This window comes from Trachypithecus francoisi, unplaced genomic scaffold (genome assembly GCF_009764315.1).
Source record: "Trachypithecus francoisi isolate TF-2019V2 unplaced genomic scaffold, Tfra_2.0 Lachesis_group14, whole genome shotgun sequence".
Lineage (NCBI taxonomy): Eukaryota > Metazoa > Chordata > Mammalia > Primates > Cercopithecidae > Trachypithecus > Trachypithecus francoisi.
The window spans coordinates 61878423-61900305 of NW_022681459.1; the positions used below are offsets into that span (position 1 = coordinate 61878423).

Consider the following 21883-nt stretch of genomic DNA (forward strand, 5'->3'; position numbering starts at 1 on the left):
CCAGCAAACTTTAAAACAGGTCTCCCCTGGGTTTACAAAGGGCCTAGACCCTGAGTGACAGGTCACAGGACTCAGACGTCCTCCCCAAACCACTGCAGACACACCAGTGTTCTGCAGCAGGAAACACCAGTTCCCCTCCTTTTAGGGACCATAGTCCCTAAAAGTCTCCCCTTCCCCAAGCTGGTGGAGGGGCCAGTCACTCTGGCTTTTCTTCTCTATTGGTAGGGGGAGGACAAGTAAACAAAGAAGTTGCTACAGCTCAGAGAATTCACAGGCTGACTGCATTTAAAGCCTTCCCCAATTGTGAGGTTAGGCATTCTCTGTTTCCTATTAAAGGACATTCAAGCACGTGCAAAGCAGGTGGGGAAAACTAACAGTTCTGTATCAAGGACGCTGCTACCTGAAATACAGATATTTATTCTAAAAGGGAGGAGACAGTTCACAGCCCCCTTCCACACCATGCCAAGTATTTCTTCTGGAAGGAAAGCTGGCCCAGGAAGCTACTACAAAGATACCTGGTCTGGAAGAAGTATTTTGTCTGGTTTCTTCCTAGGGCAGAATACCATAATGCCCAAGCACAGAAGCTCAGCAGCCGAGGCCATCGGGGTCACTTCCTACCTGTGTAGCCTCCGGCAACACAGTCTCTCCACACCAGCTCACAGGGTCTTCATGAAGATGAAATGAGTTAGCACAGGTAAAGCACGCAGGACACAGTGCCCGGGGTTCGCCACAGGAAGTGCTGTCTTCAGCCCTTCGAAGATGTAAATACCCACCTCCTCCAATCCAGACTCTTTCTTCTTTTCCTTTTCTTCAGACCATTTACCTGCCCCTAGTTCTTTTATTCTCAATCTAACCGGCACTGCCATGCATATTCACCAGCATTCTCCAAAGACCTCGCCCCCTGGTTATCCCACACTACCTTTCTAAGCCTATCCTCACACAACCTCAGACAAACCCCAACCCCAACTAACCGTGTTCTTCACCTTTATTTGCTGGGGGGGGAAAAACCCTGCACAGCTACAGATCACTGCAATAACATATAACGCATCTCTCTCAGTGAAGCTCTTAGGGCTGGCAGCCGGTTCTCTTTGCAGTCTGTCTCTCTCTTTTTTTTTTTTGGAGGGCGGGTGGCGCTGTTCCACATGTTTTATCTTACCTCAAGTTCTCTTTCCCACTCAGACTTCACCTCCTATTCCTACTTTACAGAAACAGTGAATGCTTCCCAGGAGAACTCCCTCAAACACCCTTCCCTCCATTTCCATATTTACTTTTCCTTCTCAGAGGCTGATCTCTCCCCAAGCCTCAGGTCTCTTCTCTGAGGGGAGATTTTTCTCCCCAGGACATCCTCTCTTCCAGGTACAAGTCAACTAACTTTATCAAGTGCCTACGGAGTGCCAGGCTGCAGCCCACAGATGACGGAGGTAGGGCCCATCCTCACGCCTTCAATGCTTACCTCTCTGCTCGTTCCTTCCTAATTGTGCTTCAGAAGGGAAGCCCAACCAGGGCAGCGATTTTCAATCTATTTTTGCTCACTGCTTTATCCCCAGAGACCAGCACAGCTCCTGGAGCATATGAGGCACTCCATAATTATTTGCTGAGTTGTTTCAAGTCATCTTTGATTCACTTGTTCATTCAACAAATGCTCACTGAGCACACTCTCTGTGAGAAGTTGTGCAGGTCCTGGGGTGACACTGATGAGTACTGGGAGCTCCTGCCCGAGAGTCGCTCAATGTATTACCAGGAAGAGACCCCAAAATCCATGAGGAGACTTCGCTACGTGACAACAACACGCAGGATGAACAATGCGCTGGGCTGCTGGGGCTCACTGCAGCCTGATGGACGCCAGTGCTCCTCAAGGCTAAATCTAACTGCTCTCATTCAGGGCTTCCCAAGCTGACCACCGGGGCGCAGGCCCTAAAACCCTCCCTCTTCGGGTTTCTCTTGCACCATCCTTTTTCCTGTTCTCACTCTGCTCCTCTGAGCAACTCCTAAGGGAGCACTGTCACTCCCATGGCCTAAAGGACCACCTCTGTATATAAGTAAGTGGTTCCCAAGCTTCTGCCTGGAGCTCCATACCCTTATTTCTGCCTGCCAAGTTATACTAAATGTCTGGCAAATCTAAACATGCCCAAAGCCAAACACATTGCCTTCTACCCCTGTTGTTCATCCCACCACATAGCCCAAACCCCTGCTCTACCCACTGACCGCCTACCCCAATTCATGGCTTCCCCCAGCCTGGGGTAATCTAGGGCCCCTCCCTCTTTCTCATCATAGCTGATGGACTGATCCCACTTCAGAAGGAGCTCTAAAATCTGTTTTTTGGTTTTTTGGTTTTTTCTTGAGGCAGAGTCTCGCTCAGTCGCCCAGGCTGGAAGCAGTGGTGCGATCTCGGCTCACGGCAGCCTCCGTCTCCCGGATTCAAACGATTCTCATGCCTCAGACTCCACAGTAGCTGGGACTACAGGTGTGTACCACCATGCTCGCCTAATCTTTGTATTTTTAGTAGAGACGGGGTTTTACCACGTTGACTAGGCTGTCTTGAATGCTCAGCCTCAGGTGATCCCGCCCGTCTTGGCCTCCCAAAGAGCTGGGATTATAGGCGTGAACCATCATACCCAGCCTGGTCTTTCCATCTTTATGGTCACCACCTTAATTTATGTTCTCCACTTGCCCCTCTTGCTTTGACTGCCTGTCCCTTCCATCGGATCCTTAACATGAAAATCAGTGGAGGCAAGTTTAGTTTTTAAAACTGCTTTCTATGTGATAAAATCCAAATTTCTGGGCCGGGCATAGTTGCTCACACCTGTAATCTCAGCACTTTGGGAGGGCGAGGTGGGAAAATCACTTGAGGTCAGGAGTTCGAGACCAGGCTAGGCAAAAAAGCAAGCTCCTATCTATAAAAAATAAAAATAGGCTGGGTGCGGTGGCTCACGTCTGTAAGGCAGGTGGATCACCTGAGGTCAGGAGTTTGAGACCAGCATGGCCAACATGGCGAAACCCCGTCTCTACTAAAAATACAAAAATTAGCCTGGCGTAGTGGTGCATGCCTGTAATCCCAGCTACTGGGGAGGCTGAGGCAAAAGAACTGCTTGAATCCGGGAGGTGAGGTTGCAGTGAGCTGAGAGTGTACCACTGCACCCCAGCCTGGGCAACAGAGTGAGACTCTGTCTCTAAATCAATCAATCAATAAATAAGCTGGCCATGATGGCACACGTTTGCAGTCTCAGCTACTCAGGAGGCTGAGGCAGGAGGATCGCTTGAGCCTAGGAGTTCAAGGTCACAGTGAGCTATGATCACACTATAGCACTCTAGCCTGGAGTGAGAACTTGTCTTGTTTAAAAAAATAAAACAAATTTCTTAGAATACAAAACAAATCAAACTACAACCCAAGCTACCTTTCCACTCTCCTCCAAAGAGGTAACACTTGTGTCCCACTAATATCTCACCATTTCCCACTCTCCCACTCAGTCCCTAACTCTTTGTCTTTGTTTATTCTATTTCTTCTGCCTGAAATAGAGCAGGGAAGAGACCTGGGAAACACCCAATTCCAGTAATAACAATCATGAAAACAGTAGCTAACAGTGACCCAAGCAACATGCTAAACACTTGAAACGAGTTCTCACTGAATCTTCCCAATCACTCTTCGAGATGGGTGTATTACTATCCCCTTATTTTACCAATGAGAAAGCTGGGGCACACAGATGACACAGCTGCTCAACACTGGGCTGATCTGACCACACAGCTGTCCTGACTTCAGAACCTCAGTTTTTTTTTTTTTTTTTGAGACGGAGTCTCCCTCTGGGAGTGCAGTGGCCGGATCTCAGCTCACTGCAAGCTCCGCCTCCTGGGTTTACGCCATTCTCCTGCCTCAGCCTCCCGAGTAGCTGGGACTACAGGCGCCCGCCACCTCGCCCGGCTAGTTTTTTGTATTTTTTAGTAGAGACGGGGTTTCACCGTGTTAGCCAGGATGGTCTCGATCTCCTGACCTCGTGATCCGCCCGTCTCGGCCTCCCAAAGTGCTGGGATTACAGGCTTGAGCCACCGCACCCAGTCATCAGAACCTCAGTTCTTAAGCACTCTACCACACCAAGCGACTCCCATTCGCCCATTAAGACCCAGCTCAGGCCGGGCGCGGTGGCTCAAGCCTGTAATCCCAGCACTTTGGGAGGCCGAGATGGGTGGATCACGAGGTCAGGAGATCGAGACCATCCTGGCTAACATGGTGAAACCCTGTCTCTACTAAAAAAAAAAAAATACAAAAAACTAGCCGGGCGTGGTGACGGGCGCCTGTAGTCCTAGCTACTCGGGAGGCTGAGGCAGGAGAATGGCGTAAACCTGGGAGGCGGAGCTTGCAGTGAGCTGAGATCTGGCCACTGCACTCCAGCCTGGGCAACAGAGCGAGACTTTGTCTCAGGAAAAAAAAAAAAAGACCCAGCTCAAAAGTTTCCTCTTTAGGGGAGACTTTCCCATTCTCTTCCTCTTCTCTATCCTCTAGGATCCCGCAGCACTGTCTTTATTATGGGCAGCCTCATTGTGTGTCTGTCTGTTTACATTACTGGTTGAGTTCCAAAGATAAAAACTAGGTCTTTTTACCTTTTTATTCCCAGCACTATACAGTGCTCGACACATTAGATGTGTTCAATAAATACTGATGCAGTAAACACATCCTTCCAATCACACTGGACCTAGATTATACCAAGCTCCAATTCAAGTCCACCCAGCATGCCAATGCTCCCAAACACCCTACACAGCTAACCATAACCTCTCCTCCTCTCCCCTCTCTGCCCCAGCACTCTTAGAAAAGGAGAAGGAGCAGGCCTTGCTGGGGCAGCCACTCCCACAACCAGCTGATAGCATTATCACACCAGGGCAGGCCAGGGAGCTGCCGGCCATGGCCCTCCTGATTACAGGAGTAAAGTGCATCCAAGAAGCACTTTCCCTGAGACAGGGACAGAGGGGACATTTGATGTGGGGTTGCCAGATTTAAGGTCTTTGTCACTTAAAATGCAACAGCAGATGATGGAAATAAAAATTAAAATGTACATAATATGACAGAAAATCTGCCATGGCCATTTTCATAACTCATGAAGAGCCAACAGGCTGAAATGTATACAAGTAACACAGATATGTAAGTTTTATAACCTACTTGCCATTTTACATAACCACCACGAATCGGATAATTTTGCTGTAAGTTTTGAGTACTATTCTAGATGCTACAACTGCTCAGCACCTAATGGAGTGGGCTTGGTTTTTCTTTTTTCAGACACTAATGCAGAATGGTTATCTGCTCACAGTATATTCAGATGGAACAAAGTAATTTTTTAAACAGATGAGTCATGAAATCATTATCTTGGTAGTCAATAAATAAGAATGAAGGAAGGTAGTTCCAGACTTGAAATAAGGTTTACTCCTATGAGTGAGGCTAATAAAACCGGCAAGCACATAGTTAATTGTAATACATGCTAAGAGATGGTCTATAATTAGGATGTGGTTCCCAAATGCCAAACTTTAGCACCTGGGATATCTATGGGAAAAAGGACACAACGTAATCATTTTCATAAAGCTTTATTCAATTTAATGAGACGGCTCTTATTCTGAGACTGTTCATTCTGCTTTTTTGTTAAAATTTTTTTCTCTTTGAAATGATGGTAACAAATAGTAAGTTTCAAAAATGCCTTTACTTGGCAAATTTCAAACCAGTAACTCATGATGGATCCCAATGTGCCTTTTTCAATGTTACAGTTCCCTGAAACCGAAGTCTGGGAACCACCATATGAAAGCGTTTGAAGAGACCTGGGAAACACCCAATTCCAGTTTGCTTAAGACCCAGTTTTAGAAAGGGATAATTGACATGGAAAGCTAATCAAGCATTTCCCCTAATGGACATGAAAAAACAAAAATCTGGCACTTTTAAGATTTTATATACACATCACTAAGATTTCCAATGCACATTCCCACCTTAGAGACGCTAAGAAATCCTGTAGCAAGGAAAGACCAGTTTAATTCAGTTTAATCAGGAAAGAAATCTTTTTTTTTTTTTTTTGGCAGACAAATCTATTAGCACCCCAACCAACAGTGGGAAATGCTAAACTAATCAAATGTACTGAAGTGTGTCTAAAACAGAACACATTACTAGTTGAGAGATGTGCTTTCGTGAAACCTGGAAGCTGGAAGACAGCACAGCAGTGTTTTCCATGAGACTTTTCCAAAAGAGAATACATAATCTGGTAGCTAGAAAGGTGTTTCCCACTTCAGTTTCTCTAATATCTGGGGGAGAAAGTATACACACATATTCATTTCTCAATATAAGTATGTCAATAACCACTTCTCAATATGGATGGTCAATTCGGTTTGATCAGAATGAGATACCCTGGACGGGGAAGACAACACTCTGGGCATCAAAAATATCCATCTTCTGCATGCTGAAGTAACGAATTAACACTTTTTAAAGTCACTAACAAATCTGGTTGATATAACTGAGTGGGACTGATAAATGATCCTTACAGACCAGCAAAAGTGGGGATCACATGCTGAAACGGGGCAACTCATGAGGAGTGCCTTCTAAATGTTTTGAAACCATGGTAAGACAACCCTCAGTGATCATTAAATCAATTTAGTGGGCTGGAATTACCTTATTAGGGTTTTGTTCTGTACCATACAAAGTGGACTTAAAAGACTGTATATGACTACATGCACTTATTATCAGAAAGTAAATACTTCTGCTTCAGCGTAAACATTCATATAGCTATGGGTCTCAATGCAAATTGAATTTTTTATAGTAGAGCCAATCAAAAAGTTTAAAAGCCACTGTTCTAAGCTACCTAATTATCTAACTTCAATTTATAAATAAGAACTTCTTGGCATTAAAAGAACAGCAATTATTTTCTGTAAGCAGAGGGGTAAACGGCAACAAGAGGCATCAACAGATCACAAGCTTCGCTGCCCTGGGATCCTGGGTAGGAGCGCACGCCATCACCTGCTAGGTCTCTGACCTTATTAAGGCATTAAAGGGCATTATTTCTGCTCACCACTATACAGTCTGGTTTTTATAAAGGCACAAATGAATAACCAAAATGCACTTCTAAAGAAAAACAAAAATGTAAGAAGTCATACTGATTAAACAAACAAAAAACCAAGATTGAATAGCTGATACCCAAAACTCTGACAGGGCACTTCACAGAAAAACAAGCTCCTCTATGTCAACTGAAATGAAATTATGTAGTAACCAAAAACCAGCACTTACTCTCTCCAGTGTGAACAAGGTTGGGTTCCAAGCAGGATTCAAGATCATTTCTTTTTTTTTCTTTCTTTTTTTTTTTTTTGAGACAGAGTGTTGCTCTGTTGCCCAGGCTGGAGTGCAATGGCATGATCTCGGCTCACTGCAACCTCTGCCTCCCAGGTTCAAGCTATTTTCTTACCTCAGCCTCCCAAGTGGCTGAGATTACAGGTGCAAACCACCATGCCCAGCTAATTTTTTGTATTTTTAGTAGAGACGAGGTTTCACCATGTTGGCCAGGCTAGTCTCAAACTCCTGACCTCAGGTGATCCACGTGCTTCGGCTTCCCAAAGTGCTGGGATTACAGGCATGAGCCACCATGCCCGGCAGGATTCAAAATCATTTCTATCTTTACTGGTTATCACTTAGACGGTCTAGCTGACAGCTGCAAAGCAGTCTCAATCAATGAGATAATTAAATGAAAGTCTTTGAACCTGCTTTTTATAAACTAAAAAGACCCACCCGTATTCAGTAAATATGTGTGCTATTGGCCCAGGTCGGCAAAAATTACACAATGAGTGTGACAATCTGGGGCTAAACGGCCTGCATATCACTTGAGAAAAGTGAGATAAGAAAAGTGAGAGACAAGCACAAGATAATTAGCCTGGTAGCACCCTCTCCCACCTCACACCTCCACCAGACAGGGAGGCTGGGACACCGACTAAAAGCAATCCTAACTTCATCCCCCCACCTGAAGCCACCACCTCACTGACTCCAGGGAGTGCAAAAGAAATTCACAGACAGGAACAGGAACGCTCCCACCCCTCCTGCTGGATCTGTTTTTAAGTGTAAGCCTCTGCACCAAGTATTTCAGAAATATGGCACAAACCGGAATGTTTAGGAACTTCTACCAATGTACCACTCTGCTGACTGTAGCCCAAACACTATTTCAAATTTTGGAATCTGTGTACTTTCATAAAAAGTTTGTCTCCTCACATTCAAAATTAGAGATTTGACCCTTCTAATTCTAAAAATTCCACTAGGATAAGCCAACATGTATTCTAAGAAACACTAATCCTGTGAAATGCTCTGCGATGGTGCTAAAACCATTTTGGGTATTTTCAGAGTGCACACCCGCTGTAAAGTAGCCTGTTTTACTTTGCATAACCCTCCCTGTGCTGTCGAACAGAGTAGTCGCACGTGGCTACTGTGCACTTGCAATGAGACTAGTGCCACTCAAACTGAATTTTTAACTGTATTTTAATCAATTTAAATCTAAAAACTGACACTTATTTCCATTGCTGGAAAACTTTTGTATGTTTGGAAAAACTTGGGTATGTGAATCTACTTTTCCATGAAAAAGTAGTAAGTTTTATGAAATCTAAAAGCAAATCAAGTATTTCCAACGAAAATTTTATGTTTGAACTAAAATCTGTTGTAGGCCTAAGATACACACCAGGTTTCAAAGTCTTGGTACAAAAAAAATGTAAAACGTTGCATTAATATTTTGAAATCAATAGCATGTTGAATTGACAATATTTTACATATATTTGGTTAAATAGTCGATATTATTGAAATTAATTTCACTTATTTCTTTTTAATTTATTATTTTTTTTATTTTTTTGAGATGGAGTCTTGTTCTGTCACCCAGGCTGGAGTTCAGTGGCACAATATCCGTTCACTGCCACCTCAGCATCCCAGGTTCAAGCGATTCTCCCACCTCAGCCTCCCAAGTAGCTGGGATTACAGGCACCCGCCACCACACCTGGCTAATTTTTGTATTCTTAGTAGAGATGGAGTTTCACCATGTTGGCCAGGATGGTCTCGATCTCCTGACCTCATGATCTGCCTGCCTCGGCCTCCCAAAGTGCTGGGATTACAGGCGTGAGCCACCGCGCCCGGCCTGTTTTTACTTTTTAAATGTGACTCCTGGAAAATTTAAAATAACACACGTGGCTTGCATTGTTTCTACTGGGTGGTGCTGGTGCCATCAAATGATTCCCAAACCAACACTGGAACCACCTCCCAACATCAGGTTCGGGAATGTTGCCATAACCAAATACTTTTCTTTCTGTGCAGCATTTGAACTGCTGATCACACCTGTGATGGAACAGTCCTTCCCTCATCTTCAGTGATGAGGAATGACTGTCCTACAGAGCCACTGTTCTTTTTATCCTTTCCCAGGTCCTCTTTCTCTTCCTGTCCCCAAGGTCTCATTCTCAGTTCCCTTTTCTATTCTTTACACTCCCATGGTGACCTCATCCTCTCCCTTAGCTTCGACTATCACTTCCACGTGGAAGCCTTCCAAGTCTTTATCTCCACTTCTGACCTCCTTCTCAAGCTGCAGATCCACATTGCCAGCTGCCTGCTAACCAATTCCATTGCCAAGTCCCACCAAATTCTCCAATTCAGTAAGTCTGACCTGGAATGCATCATCTTCCTTTTTGTTGAAGATTCTCATCATTCACCTTAAAAACCTGGTCCCTAGTCCCATGGCTATAGCCTTTAGCAGGACCTTTCATAATAGTCCTTTTATCCCCTAACTGACCCGCCTGCCTCTCAATTCTTCCTTTAATTGGTGGCCCCCCACCAAGTCCTCCTCTGCACCATTGCCATATCAGTATTCTCACTGGACTGCCATCAGATTTTCAACAGGTCCCCAACGTCTACCACGGCAACAGAAACCACTCAGCAGGCACTCAGCTCCTCTAAACATGTGCAACCTCCCCTCAATCCTCCCTGGACACACCTAGCCCTCCTCCACCTTCCTCTAGCTAATACAGCCTGCCCTGAGTCTACTCATCACCATTCTGCCCAATCTGTAGGGTTCCACTCAAATACAAAGTCCTTAAGAAAGCTTTCTCTGATCAACACAGTTAAAATCAGTGTCTCTCCTCCCTCATACTCCTTTGGTACTTCTAATAATCACTATGGTAATGAGAGTATATGGCCTTATCTTTATAAAATAGTATCCCCTTAATAGCACTGAACAGCACCTTGCACTGCATAGTACAGGTATGCCATCTTTGGACATCTTAAGAAAGAAATCAACTTCAAAAGGAAAATCTTGCCAGGCGCGGTGGCTCACACCTGTAATCCCAGCACTTTTGGGAGTCCAAGGTGGGGGGATCACAAGGTAAAGAAATCGAGACCATTTTGGCCAACATGGTGAAACCCCGTCTCTAATAAAATACAAAAATCAGCTGGGCGTGGTGACGCATGCCTGTAATCCCAGCTACTCGGGAGGCTAAGGCAGGAGAATCGCTTGAACCGGGGAGGCGGAGGTTGCAGTGAGCCAAGATTGTGCCACTGCACTCCAGCCTGTCAATGGAGCAAGACTCCGTTTCAAAAAAAAAAAAAAAAAAAAATTTGGTAAATTTCAAACTACGGATGACTCTTAAGTCTTTTATCTCCAGACTGGACCTGTAATTACTCCAGCCTTTCACCTGGATATCTCAGGATTCAATGATTCCAAAACTGAATTCATAATCTCAACCCCACACCTGTCCCTCATCTAAATGCACCCTAACTCAATGAATGGTGGCCCCATTCCCACAAGAAGCCCAGCCAGAGACATAGGTGTTATTTTACATTTCTCCAACCCCGCCTTCTCATACCCAATGACCAACTCCTCTGAAATCTTCCTAAATGCCTCTGGAATTCATTCATTTGTCCCCAACTCTGTTGTCAGTTCAGGCCACTATTACCTGAGATTACTACAATATCATCTGGTCTTACGTGTAACGTCCCAGCCAGTTTCCACAACACACCAGAATCATCTTTCAAAAATCCAATCTGAACAAGTGACTTTCCCACTTAAAACCCTTCAACTGTTCTCAGGAAAAAGACTTTCTTTTTTTTTTTTTTTTTTTTTTTTGAGACAGAGTCTTGCTCTGTTGCCCAGGCTGGAGTGCAGTGGCCGGATCTCAGCTCACTGCAAGCTCCGCCTTCCGGGTTTACGCCATTCTCCTGCCTCAGCCTCCCGAGTAGCTGGGACTACAGGCGCCGCCACCTCGCCCGGCTAGTTTTTGTATTTTTTAGTAGAGACGGGGTTTCACCGTGTTAGCCAGGATGGTCTGGATCTCCTGACCTCGTGATCCGCCCGTCTCGGCCTCCCAAAGTGCTGGGATTACAGGCTTGAGCCACCGCGCCCGGCCGAAAAAGACTTTCAAACATGGCTTATACACTCTTCTGCATGTGGTTAAGGCTTAGGTTTTCAGCTTACCTCTTATTTCTCAGATTATTTCTTTCCTTAAGCACACGACACTCCAACCATGTCAAAGTACTCTCTATGCTGTTCCCCAAATATGCCAATGGCCACTAGTGCCCCATGGTCTTTGCAGAAGCTGTTATCTCTGTAGGTGTCCATCCTCTGTAACCCCCCAACACCCTGAGCACCAGCCAGCCCCTTGCATCTATTGTCTTACTTCAGCAGTTGTGTCTGGAGAAAATCTTCACACTACTGCTAGGCTTGTACTTGTACTTATCAACACCTGGCATGTAAAAGGCACTCAGTAATTATTTGCAGAATGAATGAGTAAACAGATCATTTCCTAGGTTTTTTAAAAAACCAATTCCAAAGTCAATGAATGAAAGCCATTTTTCTGTCACCTGTATTAATTCAACAGCATTGTATAAAGTGGGCAGTGGACCTAAATTTTTATTTTACCTATTGAGTAAAAACTGGTGGCTGGGTACGATGGCTCACGCCTGTAAACCCAGCACTTTGGGAGGCCGAGGCAGGTGAATCACGAGGTCAGGAGTTCAAGATCAGCCTGGCCAACATGCTGAAACACTGTATCTACTAAAATATACAAAAAATTAGCTGGGTATAGTGGCGGGCACCTGTAATCCCAGCTACTCGGGAGACTGAGGCAGAAGAATCCCCTGAACCCAGGAGGCGGAGGTTGCAGTGGGCCAAGATCACGCCACTGCACTCCAGCCTGGGCGACAGAGTGACTCCATCTCATATTAAAAAAAAAAAAAAAAAAAAAAACTAGTAATAATTTGGTCAAATCAACAGAATTTACATGTGTGGGCTCAGAATAATCACGATGAGGGGGAAAACGCTGTATTCAATGTTCTCCTTTGCCTAGTAAACTCTAAGACCTATTCATTTGAAATTGCTGAGAACTTTCTGATGCAAAGCACAGAATGTATGAAAAACAGCCAAGTAAACGTGGATACAACACAGAGGCACAGCCTGCAGGAAACTGGAGAGTATGAAGAGACGACATCAGACCACAGGAATGTAGGGACTTGAATAAAAAGAAAAGGCTCCGCGCTGCTCCTGTCCTTGTGCAGGCCAAAGCTCTGTGCAATCCCCGTGCAGGCTTCATGATCTTGGTAGCCATGAGAAAGAACAGAGCCATTCTGTGGGGCCATAAAAGCCTTTCTGGTTCATTCAACAAAGGGAGATACAGCAAAGGGGAAGGAAACACTTACTAAGCAACAAGACTAGGTGCCCAGCCCTCACATAGAGCATTTCCTTTATGCTTCGCAACAATGTTATTATCCCCATTTTGCTGGTGAGGAAATGAGCCGCCCGCTCACACAGCGAGTCCTGATGACCTTATACTCACACATTTTCACTCAACATCTACTCCTGCCAAGCCCAGTTCTAGATGCTGGGGATACAAGAGTGAGGAAAACAGATAAGGTCTCTGCTCTCAGGAAACCGGATAGTATTGTGGAGAGAGACGTACCATACACAAATAATTTCAGATGGTGATACAGTTTAGTAGCACTAAAAAAGTAAAACTGAAGGATGTGATATAATAACCAGGAAGGCAATTCTAGGTTGCAAAGTTCTCAGAGATAATTCAAAAGATAATTCTGAAGAGAGTGCGCAGAGCTAAAGACAATGTTTAATAAAGTGACTATCAAGTCAAACTTTCAATGGAAGTCTCTAAAACTACCAGAAGCAAAAAATTAACTAATTCCCTGATTATCAGGAAAGATAACTAAGGAGTTATCTCAGTCATAACCTAAAGCAGTAAGTTATATAGTTAGTCACCAGATGGCAAAAATTTCCACATGAACCAAACTATTGAAGGCAATGGGCCAACCAAATGAATTCTTAGATGCCCCAGCACCTACATCAGTGCATAATAAATTATTGCTGAATAAATATATGACGGAAAGAAGAAAACAATGTTAAGATGTCACTGCTATGAGTTAAATAAATCCCTTTTCTGGCCAAGTGGGTTCAATTCACTCCACCCTACCCCCAACACCAGTCTTAATCACAAGAAGCAGGTGAGGAAAGTGGGATTAGAGTAAATCCACGAACAATACTTACAGAGAAACAATTAGCATATGCTGTCCCTCTCCGCAGCCACCAGACAGAAACAAGTTCCACTTAAAGAAGTCTAATATTCAAATAACTAAAAATTATTAAACGGGGCAATTATTTGGCTTTTTTTTCTTTTTTCTTTTTTTTTTTGAGATGGAGTCTGCCTCTATTGCCCAGGATGGAGTGCAGTGGCACAATGTCAGCTCTGTGCAACCTCTGACTCCTGGCTTCAGACGATTCTCTTCAGCCTCCTGAGTAGCTGGGACTACAGGCACACGCCACCACCCCCGGCTAGTTTTTTTGTATTTTTAGTAGAGACAGGCTTTCACCATATTGTCCAGGCTGGTCTCGAACTCCAGACCTCGTGATCCGCCCACCTCGACCTCCCAAAGTGCTGGGATTACAGGCATGAGCCACTGTGCCCGGCCAGCTTTTTTTTTTTTTTTTTTTCAGACAGGGTCTCGCTGTTTCCTAGGGTGGAACGCAGTGGCGCGATCTTGGCTCACTGCAGTGTGGACTTGACCGGCTCAAGCTATCCTTTCACCTCTCAGCCTCCTGAGCAGTTGAGACGACAGGCGTGAGCCACCATGCCCAGCTAATTTTTTAAAACATTTCTTGTAGGGACAGGATTTTGCCATGTTGCCCAGGCTGGTCTTAAACTCCTGAGCTCAAGCAATCAACCTGCCTTGGACTCCCAAAGTGCTGGAATTACAGGCATGAGCCACCACAACTGGCCTATTTGGCTTCTTTAAAAAAATTTTTAAATAAGGACTCTCCTAATGCAGATACTCAGGATATTTCTGTAACCAGGAACTTGCTCTGAATATTGCACGTAAACTGCCAAGTTGTGACGCTCTGTTTACCAATAATGCTGACCTGGTACTCCTTGAGGAAGGGGACAAAGTACATTCATCTATCTCATTGCCTCAGGGCCGTGTCCAGCTTAAACTGCAGATGATCAATGATTATATGATCTGAGTTATAAAAACTAAAATCCCCCCAAACTTTTCAGTGATGGAGCAGTTGGGCAGGGTGAGGACCACCCTAATTCCTCAGGGTGGTCCTCAAGAGTCGGAGCTGCTCAGTCTGCTCTGCAGAATCTGAAGGTCTCATCATCACACAACACTCTTACAGTGTCTCTTGTAGAGCTGAAGGGCTGGAGAAGCCTTAGAAGTCTCTGCTTCCATGTTCGGAAGTTTATTTTTAAAGGACCATCCGAGTGGCCATACAGAATAACAAATGGCCATTCACAGCTGAAGAGCAGAGCTGAGTTTGCACCATATATCAAAGATGCCAAAGCTTCCTTTCTGGGAACCAGATGGAAAGACTGAAAAGCACTTTAAAATTGAGATACTACTTCTGATGAACACTACCAATTTTTGTGATGTTTCAGTCATGAATCTGTGACATTTTTTTCTGAGACAGAGTAGTGTTATGATATTATCACTAGTTGATCCAGCATTAGGACATACGGATTGGTTGGGGGGTGGGGAGGTTAATAGGGATTATATTCACTTTCTCCAGTAAGAAACTTCCTCTGCATACGCCATCTCATTTTAAAAAAGTAAAACCACAACGTGCAAGTTCCAATACCCCTGAATATTGCTCTTCATAACATCGGCCACATCTTTAAAGTTTTTAAAGCTTCAATTCACAATACTCACAGAAAGAAAACTTCAACAGAAGGCACAAATTAAATACTATCCATCTGCACACTTAATTGATTACCCATTTTCATTTCCTTCTGGATGACCATCATGTTGGTGAGCCAGAAGGATTGGTTCTGCAGGATCTGAGATCCAAAATGGCAGTCGAGCTATCGACTCACCAGAGCCATAATGCTTCCCATACGTGAAGCCAGGTCTTATTTATTTCACCTTTTAATTATCTGGGGGAAAAGAAAATTTACAAAAAACATTTTAAGAATCAAATAGCATTCATTCTATCATTCTCTGTTCTGCCTAAGAGAGCAGGTACCCTGCTCTGGTTCCTCCTCTCTGTAAACTGAATTAACCTGCCATTCATATGTTTTACACAGTCCACACAAACAAGCTAATGGCAAAACATGCAAACCCTAGGTTTTTCTCTCCTCTTCAGTAAGACCAACTTTAGGAAATAGGTGTAAAATGAATCATCTAACAAGCAAAGCCCCCAAAAAGTGCTTTCATTTTCAGAAAAACAACAACAAAAATCAGAGCTCTGATTTTCCTTTAGGTCCACCACAATGCAACACTTCCTATCACTAAGGTAATTTCTCTATCTTTTCCCTTTAAATTCAAGCCGTTAAAAAATTTAGAGACAACTTTGCTCCAGACTACCTCTTTAATGTAATGTTTCCAATCCTTCTTATACAAAAGCTGAGTTTATATCATCAAAAAATTTACAGTGAACCTAAACAGTCACTTCTGTATTTATTACCATTACTAACATAACACCATTAATTTTTTAAAATAATAAAATCCTTACTTGTTAGAGACAGAGGGCTTTAATTATCTTATGTATTCAAATGGAAAGTCTTTTTGTTAAATTAGCGTGAAAGTCCCTTCATCTACACACAATTGGCCCAAAGAAACAGGCCATTTTCAGCACAAGAGGCCAATCCATTTTAAGAGTGAATAAAGCTTTTGAAAGCACCACACACCCTCTTCCAGACTGTCAAATTTTCAAAATGGTCCAGCATTTTTTCCACTTTATCTTTTTTAACACTTTCAGGCCCAGTAAGCATCTCATAATTAGATTAATTAAAAAGGAAACAACAAAAAACACTGCTGCCTTCTGATCAAAATTATTCCATTTATGCTTAATTAGCTTTAATCCACGTCTACATATTTAATGATGGGGATATGACAATTCAACCTATTTGCATATTTTAAATGCCTTTTCTAAACTATACTTTGTAACAGATTTAGAAGAACAGTCTCTTTCTCATGCCAATATGCCACAGCATAAATCAGGAGGATACAAATTAGGAAAAAAAGAGAAAAGAAAACAAGGCCTCTCAGAGCCAGGGATGTGCTCAGGGGGGTGGAGTAATTTACCCAGGGGTGGGGGCAATTTACCCGCCACATCACAAACTACAATCCTTTCAGCCCACCAGACCGAGAAGCATTACATCACACTCTCACAATGATAGGGGGAGGAGGCTCTGAGAAAGCAAGTTTTCAGCTTTCTTTCCTCCCTGCTCTCAGGCTTCTAGAATCCTGCATTAGGAGTAATGGAATTTAACTTCAGGCACTGCACAGCTTCAGGGGTTACTAACAATCACATAGACTGCTACTTATACATGTGACCCTAAATGACCACTTCGCAGTGGATACATGGCCGAAACAGGCAACCACACACCCACACGATGAATTTATGCTGAAAAGCCCAGTTATGCATCTGTGTAATATTAAACAAAAATTTTATTTCGTGAGGAATGAAGAAGGCTAATACACAGGGAGAACTGACAAATAATTTCTAATCGCGGTGAATAGCTGTTCATATCTCTAAAACACCATGTTTACAACATAGTCCTACCCTTTGGTTGAATCCACGATCAAAATAAAAGCGCATCTGGCTGCACATTTGAGAACACACACGGAGACCCAGTGCAAACGAGCGCGCGCAGAAAGGAGAGGGTGAGCCACATATTGCTTGGGAGGTTTTCAAGCAGGGGAATCTACAAACCCCAAACCTCCTGGTGTTCACCCGCCCCCAACCTGATGTTTAAAATGTATCAGGTCTTACTTTAGGTTTTACATCTCTCTAGGAAGGAGGGCACAGTTTAAAAAATAAAAAGAGAGAAAAAGGCTTTCCCGTTCTAGGGCTTGCCCTCCCAGATCCTTTGTCGGCCTTAGCAGCCGAAAGAATGCAAACCCATTTATATTTATGCAAATTTTTGCAGCAGATTTAAGGGGGGAGGGGGGAGGTCTGTGTTTTTTAAAAACCTCTTTCTAAATAGCAAATTTCCAATTACTCGCAGCTTCATTTATTGCAAGATAGAAACGATGATGAAAATCTGCATATACATTAAAAGTGCAATTAAATAACTTCAAAATCTAAATATTTTAACACGTCTTTTCCATTTCTAAAATGCCGAACCAAAAGTACATCACGGGTCTGATTTACACAGATCCACGAAATGTCTGAAGCCAGTCTCCATGCTAGACAAATGTCGATTTGCAACACCACCAGTGAAAACGGTTAGACAAGATCCATATAAATCAATTGGTTTAAAAAAATTGAAAATATTTACCAACCTCATAAAGTGCAGCAGTGCTTAAATCCAGCAAATTGAGGCATACAAGGTAGAAATGGAAATGAAAAAAGGTCCAAAAAATGAATTCTTTTTGTCTATCTGTTTTTTTGTATTTTAAATATTCAGAAACCAGCAGAGACTCTGTCGGCCATTTTGGCTTGAACTAACTCTCTCTCACACACTCTCCCTCTTGCTCTCTCTCTCCCCCTCTGTCTCTAAAGGAAGCAGCTTTTTGTGACCTTCAAATAGAGGCAGATCATGTGACTTCGGGTAGGTTTGTCAATCAGGAAAGGGGAGGGAGCTGGAGCTGAGACTGCCTTAAAGGGGAAGCAGCCCTTTTCCACTCACTTTCATTTGTGAAATGCTGTTATCTCATACTCTCCGCCTACAGACACTGCATGTGAAAGTGGCAACAGCATAAGGGTAACAGATGAACAAAACAGAAAAACCTTTATTGGTTTATAGAAATATGCTCAGTTGCTAACGATTCTTACAGCTCCTGGATCTTCTCCTGGCTCTCTTGCTAGTTATTCTCTAGATGTTTGGGCAAGCACAGGCTGGCAAACTGCTCTGTACAAGGGGCTGAAACACAGCTCTACCAAACAAGAGGCTTCAGTTTTGAAAGACTGAGGTGAAATATAGGGCACGACTGATCTCTAAGAAGCTCCTAAAATGCATAGAAAAAGACTGAAAGAAACGCACGAAAGTATAAACTGAACTGCAATTCAGAAAGGTTAAGTGACTTATCCCAAATTGCACAGCTAAACAGCTGCAGAAGAGGGACTAGTTTCCCAATTCTGAACTCTACACTTACTATTTTGCCTGTATGTGTATTCAGTACCTCCTCCCCCAAACCCAAATAAAAACTATGCTTCAACATTGCAAACGGAGATTCTCTGGGCTAGGGCAGGTCTGAGTCATCTTTAATCCCCTCCCCCATCGCAGGAGGTAGCTCTGCAGCTGAGGGAGACTAGGCATTAAATTAAAACCTACCTGGTTTCCACCACTCCTAATCCCTTCTCCTTCCCATATACATCTCCATTCCTACCCATCTAAGAAACCCAAGCTCGGTTTGCATCTCTAGCCCTGTGGCTCACAGGCTGTGTAACTTCAGTGCTAACAGCAAGTAAGTAAGTCCCTTACCCACCCTCCCACCCTGCCTGGCCTCAGTTTTCTCATTTGTAAGCGGGCGGAGATTGGGCTTTGCTAGATGGTATCTTTGGTTTCTTTCACCTCCGAAACTCTGCACTTGGCTGCTTTCTTTGAATAGTTCCGTTCATTTTTTCCTGGCCATCTCAAAAGTTCGCCTCCACGCTGGGAAGGCTTATTGACCTTCGCAGTCCAGACCAGGCCCTCCTGTTAACACTCCCATAATATCTTTTACTACTTCTTTAGAGCAATGGTCATAATTGCAATTTAGTATTTACGAACGAATGTGTTTAACATTAGTCCTCCCCAGCAGACTGTAAACTGTATAAGCAAAAATACCACGTCTTCATTGCTCTGTGAGGCTCCACACCAAACCTCACGTAGGAGCTAAATAATGAATAAATCTATGACTTGGACCATATTCAGAAGGGCTGGGCTGAGGAGGAGGAAACCTGCCACCTGAATATAAACAATTTAGGGGAATGAGGGTCACATAGTTCCCAGAAACTCACATTCATCTATGTTTTAAGGACAGCTTCAGGAAAGAAAGTAACTAAAATGGTAAAAAGCGCATGAGAGTGCCCTGTGACTATCGACTCCACCTATCTCTATAAACCAGAAAAGGGAGGATTCCCCAGTGTGCTTCTCCCATAAACTAGGCTGCCATGCCAGCCAGCAGACAACTGACAGATTGTAGAAACCCGGCTTTCCTTGAAAAGGAACCTATGAATGCCTGTAAAATCCCATATACTTGTTGTCATCCTGGCTTCTGGGTCTTTATACAGTCGCCTGCCTTTGCTTTTTCCACTCAGATATGAGGACAGGAAAAGAGCTGTTTCAGGGCAGGCAAAGGCCAATGCCTGGACAATCTGGCAGCCTGAATAGCTGTGGCTTAACAAGCTTCCACTGTCTTTGCGTGGCACTGAGTGGAATAGCCAAGCCCTGCACTTACAACTGAGATGCAGGAAAAAGCAGGAAACTCCTAGAATGGAAATTCTGATTATTTAGTCTATTTTTATCCTTCCAATACCTTCCAGATGAGTTACTGAAAGTTGTAGCAGGCTCAATTTGTAAAAATGTATGGAGACTGAACATCCACCTTGTTTTAATTTGTGATGGACATGCCTTCTTTATGAAACTGAACTTTGCTAAGTTCCATTCCCCAGTGTAGAATATTATTGTATACAAATGTGTTGCCTTGTAAGTGTTAAACAGCAAACTGTATGAAAAGTTTGGAAACAGAACAAACATATTTTAAATATAATATTGGTTCTAATTTCAAATAATATGAATATATATATTCATATAATATATATATTTTTTTCAGACACAGTCTTGCTCTGTCGCCCAGGCTGGAGAGCAGTGGCATAATACCAGCTCACAGCAACCTCCACCTCCTGAGTTCATGCAATTCTCCTGCCTCAGCCTCCTGAGTAGCTGGGATTACAGGTGTTAGCCACCATGCCCAGCTAATTTTTGTATTTTTAATAGAGACAGGGTTTCACCATGTTGGCCAGGCTGGTCTCGAACTCCTGACCTCGTGATCCGCTCGCGTCGGCCTCCCAAAGTGCTGGGATTACAGGCGTGAGCCACTGCACCCAGCCACTGAATACTTTTTCCTTAACCTCCAGATCATCTTTTCTATGCAATACCTCTAAATTCAGTGTAGTTAGTCTAATTGTTTATCTAAAAGAAACAAGTGCAAGGCCGGGTGCGGTGGCTCCAGCCTGTAATCCCAGCACTTTAGGAGGCCAAGACGGGTGGATCACGAGGTCAGGAGATCAAGACCATCCTGGCTAACACGGTGAAACCCCGTCTCTACTAAAAAAAATACAAAAAACTAGCCGGGCATGGTGGTGGGCGCCTGTAGTCCCAGCTACTCAGGAGGCTGAGGCAGGAGAATAGCGGGAACCCGGGAGGCGGAGCTTGCAGTGAGCTGAGATCTGGCCACTGCACCCCAGCCCGGGAGACAGAGCGAGACTCCATCTCAAAAAAATAAAATAAAATAAAAGAACCAAGTGCAATAAATACATTATTTCTCCCTTGTGTTTCCAGGCATAATAGATTCTGTGATAGATTTATTATACTTTTCTCATATTAACAATTAGACAATGTTTTAAAATTATATTATTATGAGGTAAGGATACAAAGTAATAAAAATTATTATTGATATTTTTATTTATTTATTTATTTTTGAGAGGGAGTCTCGCTCTGTCGCCCAGGCTGGAGTGCAGCCAAAGTTAGAGGACTGCTTGAGCCCAAGAGTTTGAGACCGGGCAACAAACATAGTGAGATCTTGCCTCTACAAAAAAATTTTAAAAATTAGCCAGGCTTGGTGGGGTATGCCTGTGGTCCTAGCTACTCTGGACGCTGAGGTGGGAGGATCACTTGAGCCTGGGAAGTCAAAGCTGCAGTGAGCTGAGATCACACCACTGTACTCCAGCCTTGGCGACAGATCAAAAAATATATATCATATGATATATGTATATATCATATATATGATATATATACACGTTTTGTTTTTGGGCACAGACATAAAGTAACAGCCAAAAAAAAAAAAAAAAGTAAACTGAATAAAACCCAAAACTGTATTTTGTTTTTTTTTGTTTTTTTTGTTTTTTTTTTGAGACGGAGTCTCGCTCTGTCACCCAGGCTGGAGTACACTGGCGCAATCTCGGCTCACTGCAAGCTCCACTTCCCGGGTTTACGCCATTCTCCTGCCTCAGCCTCCTGAGTAACTGGGACTACAGGTGCCTGCCACCTCGCCCGGCTAGTTTTTTTGTATTTTTTTTAGTAGAGACGGGGTTTCACCGTGTTAGCCAGGATGGTCTTGATCTCCTGACCTCGTGATCCGCCCATCTCAGCCTCCCAAAGTGCTGGGATTACAGGCTTGAGCCACCGCGCCCGGCTGTATTTTGTTTTGAACAATTAAATAAATGTAGATAATTCTGTCAAAAATCTGATCAATTAAAAGAGAGAAGTC

General features: G+C 43.5%; 1 protein-coding gene across 6 annotated transcripts in view; it reads right to left on the minus strand.

Annotated features, from left to right (window-relative positions):
* TNRC6B (trinucleotide repeat containing adaptor 6B) overlaps positions 1-21883 on the minus strand; it is a 281982-nt gene that overhangs the window by 136597 nt on the left and 123502 nt on the right. For 2 of the 6 annotated variants that reach the window (XM_033233866.1, XM_033233867.1), the window contains exon 1: positions 17753-18846. The exons of 3 other annotated variants lie outside the window; for them this stretch is intronic. In XM_033233866.1, coding sequence (XP_033089757.1) covers positions 17753-17757 — 5 coding nt within the window. In that variant the 5' untranslated portion in view covers positions 17758-18846. Of the gene's footprint in view, positions 1-17752; positions 18847-21883 lie in introns of those variants that run through there. One more of the 6 variants, XM_033233869.1, reaches the window with a different exon arrangement.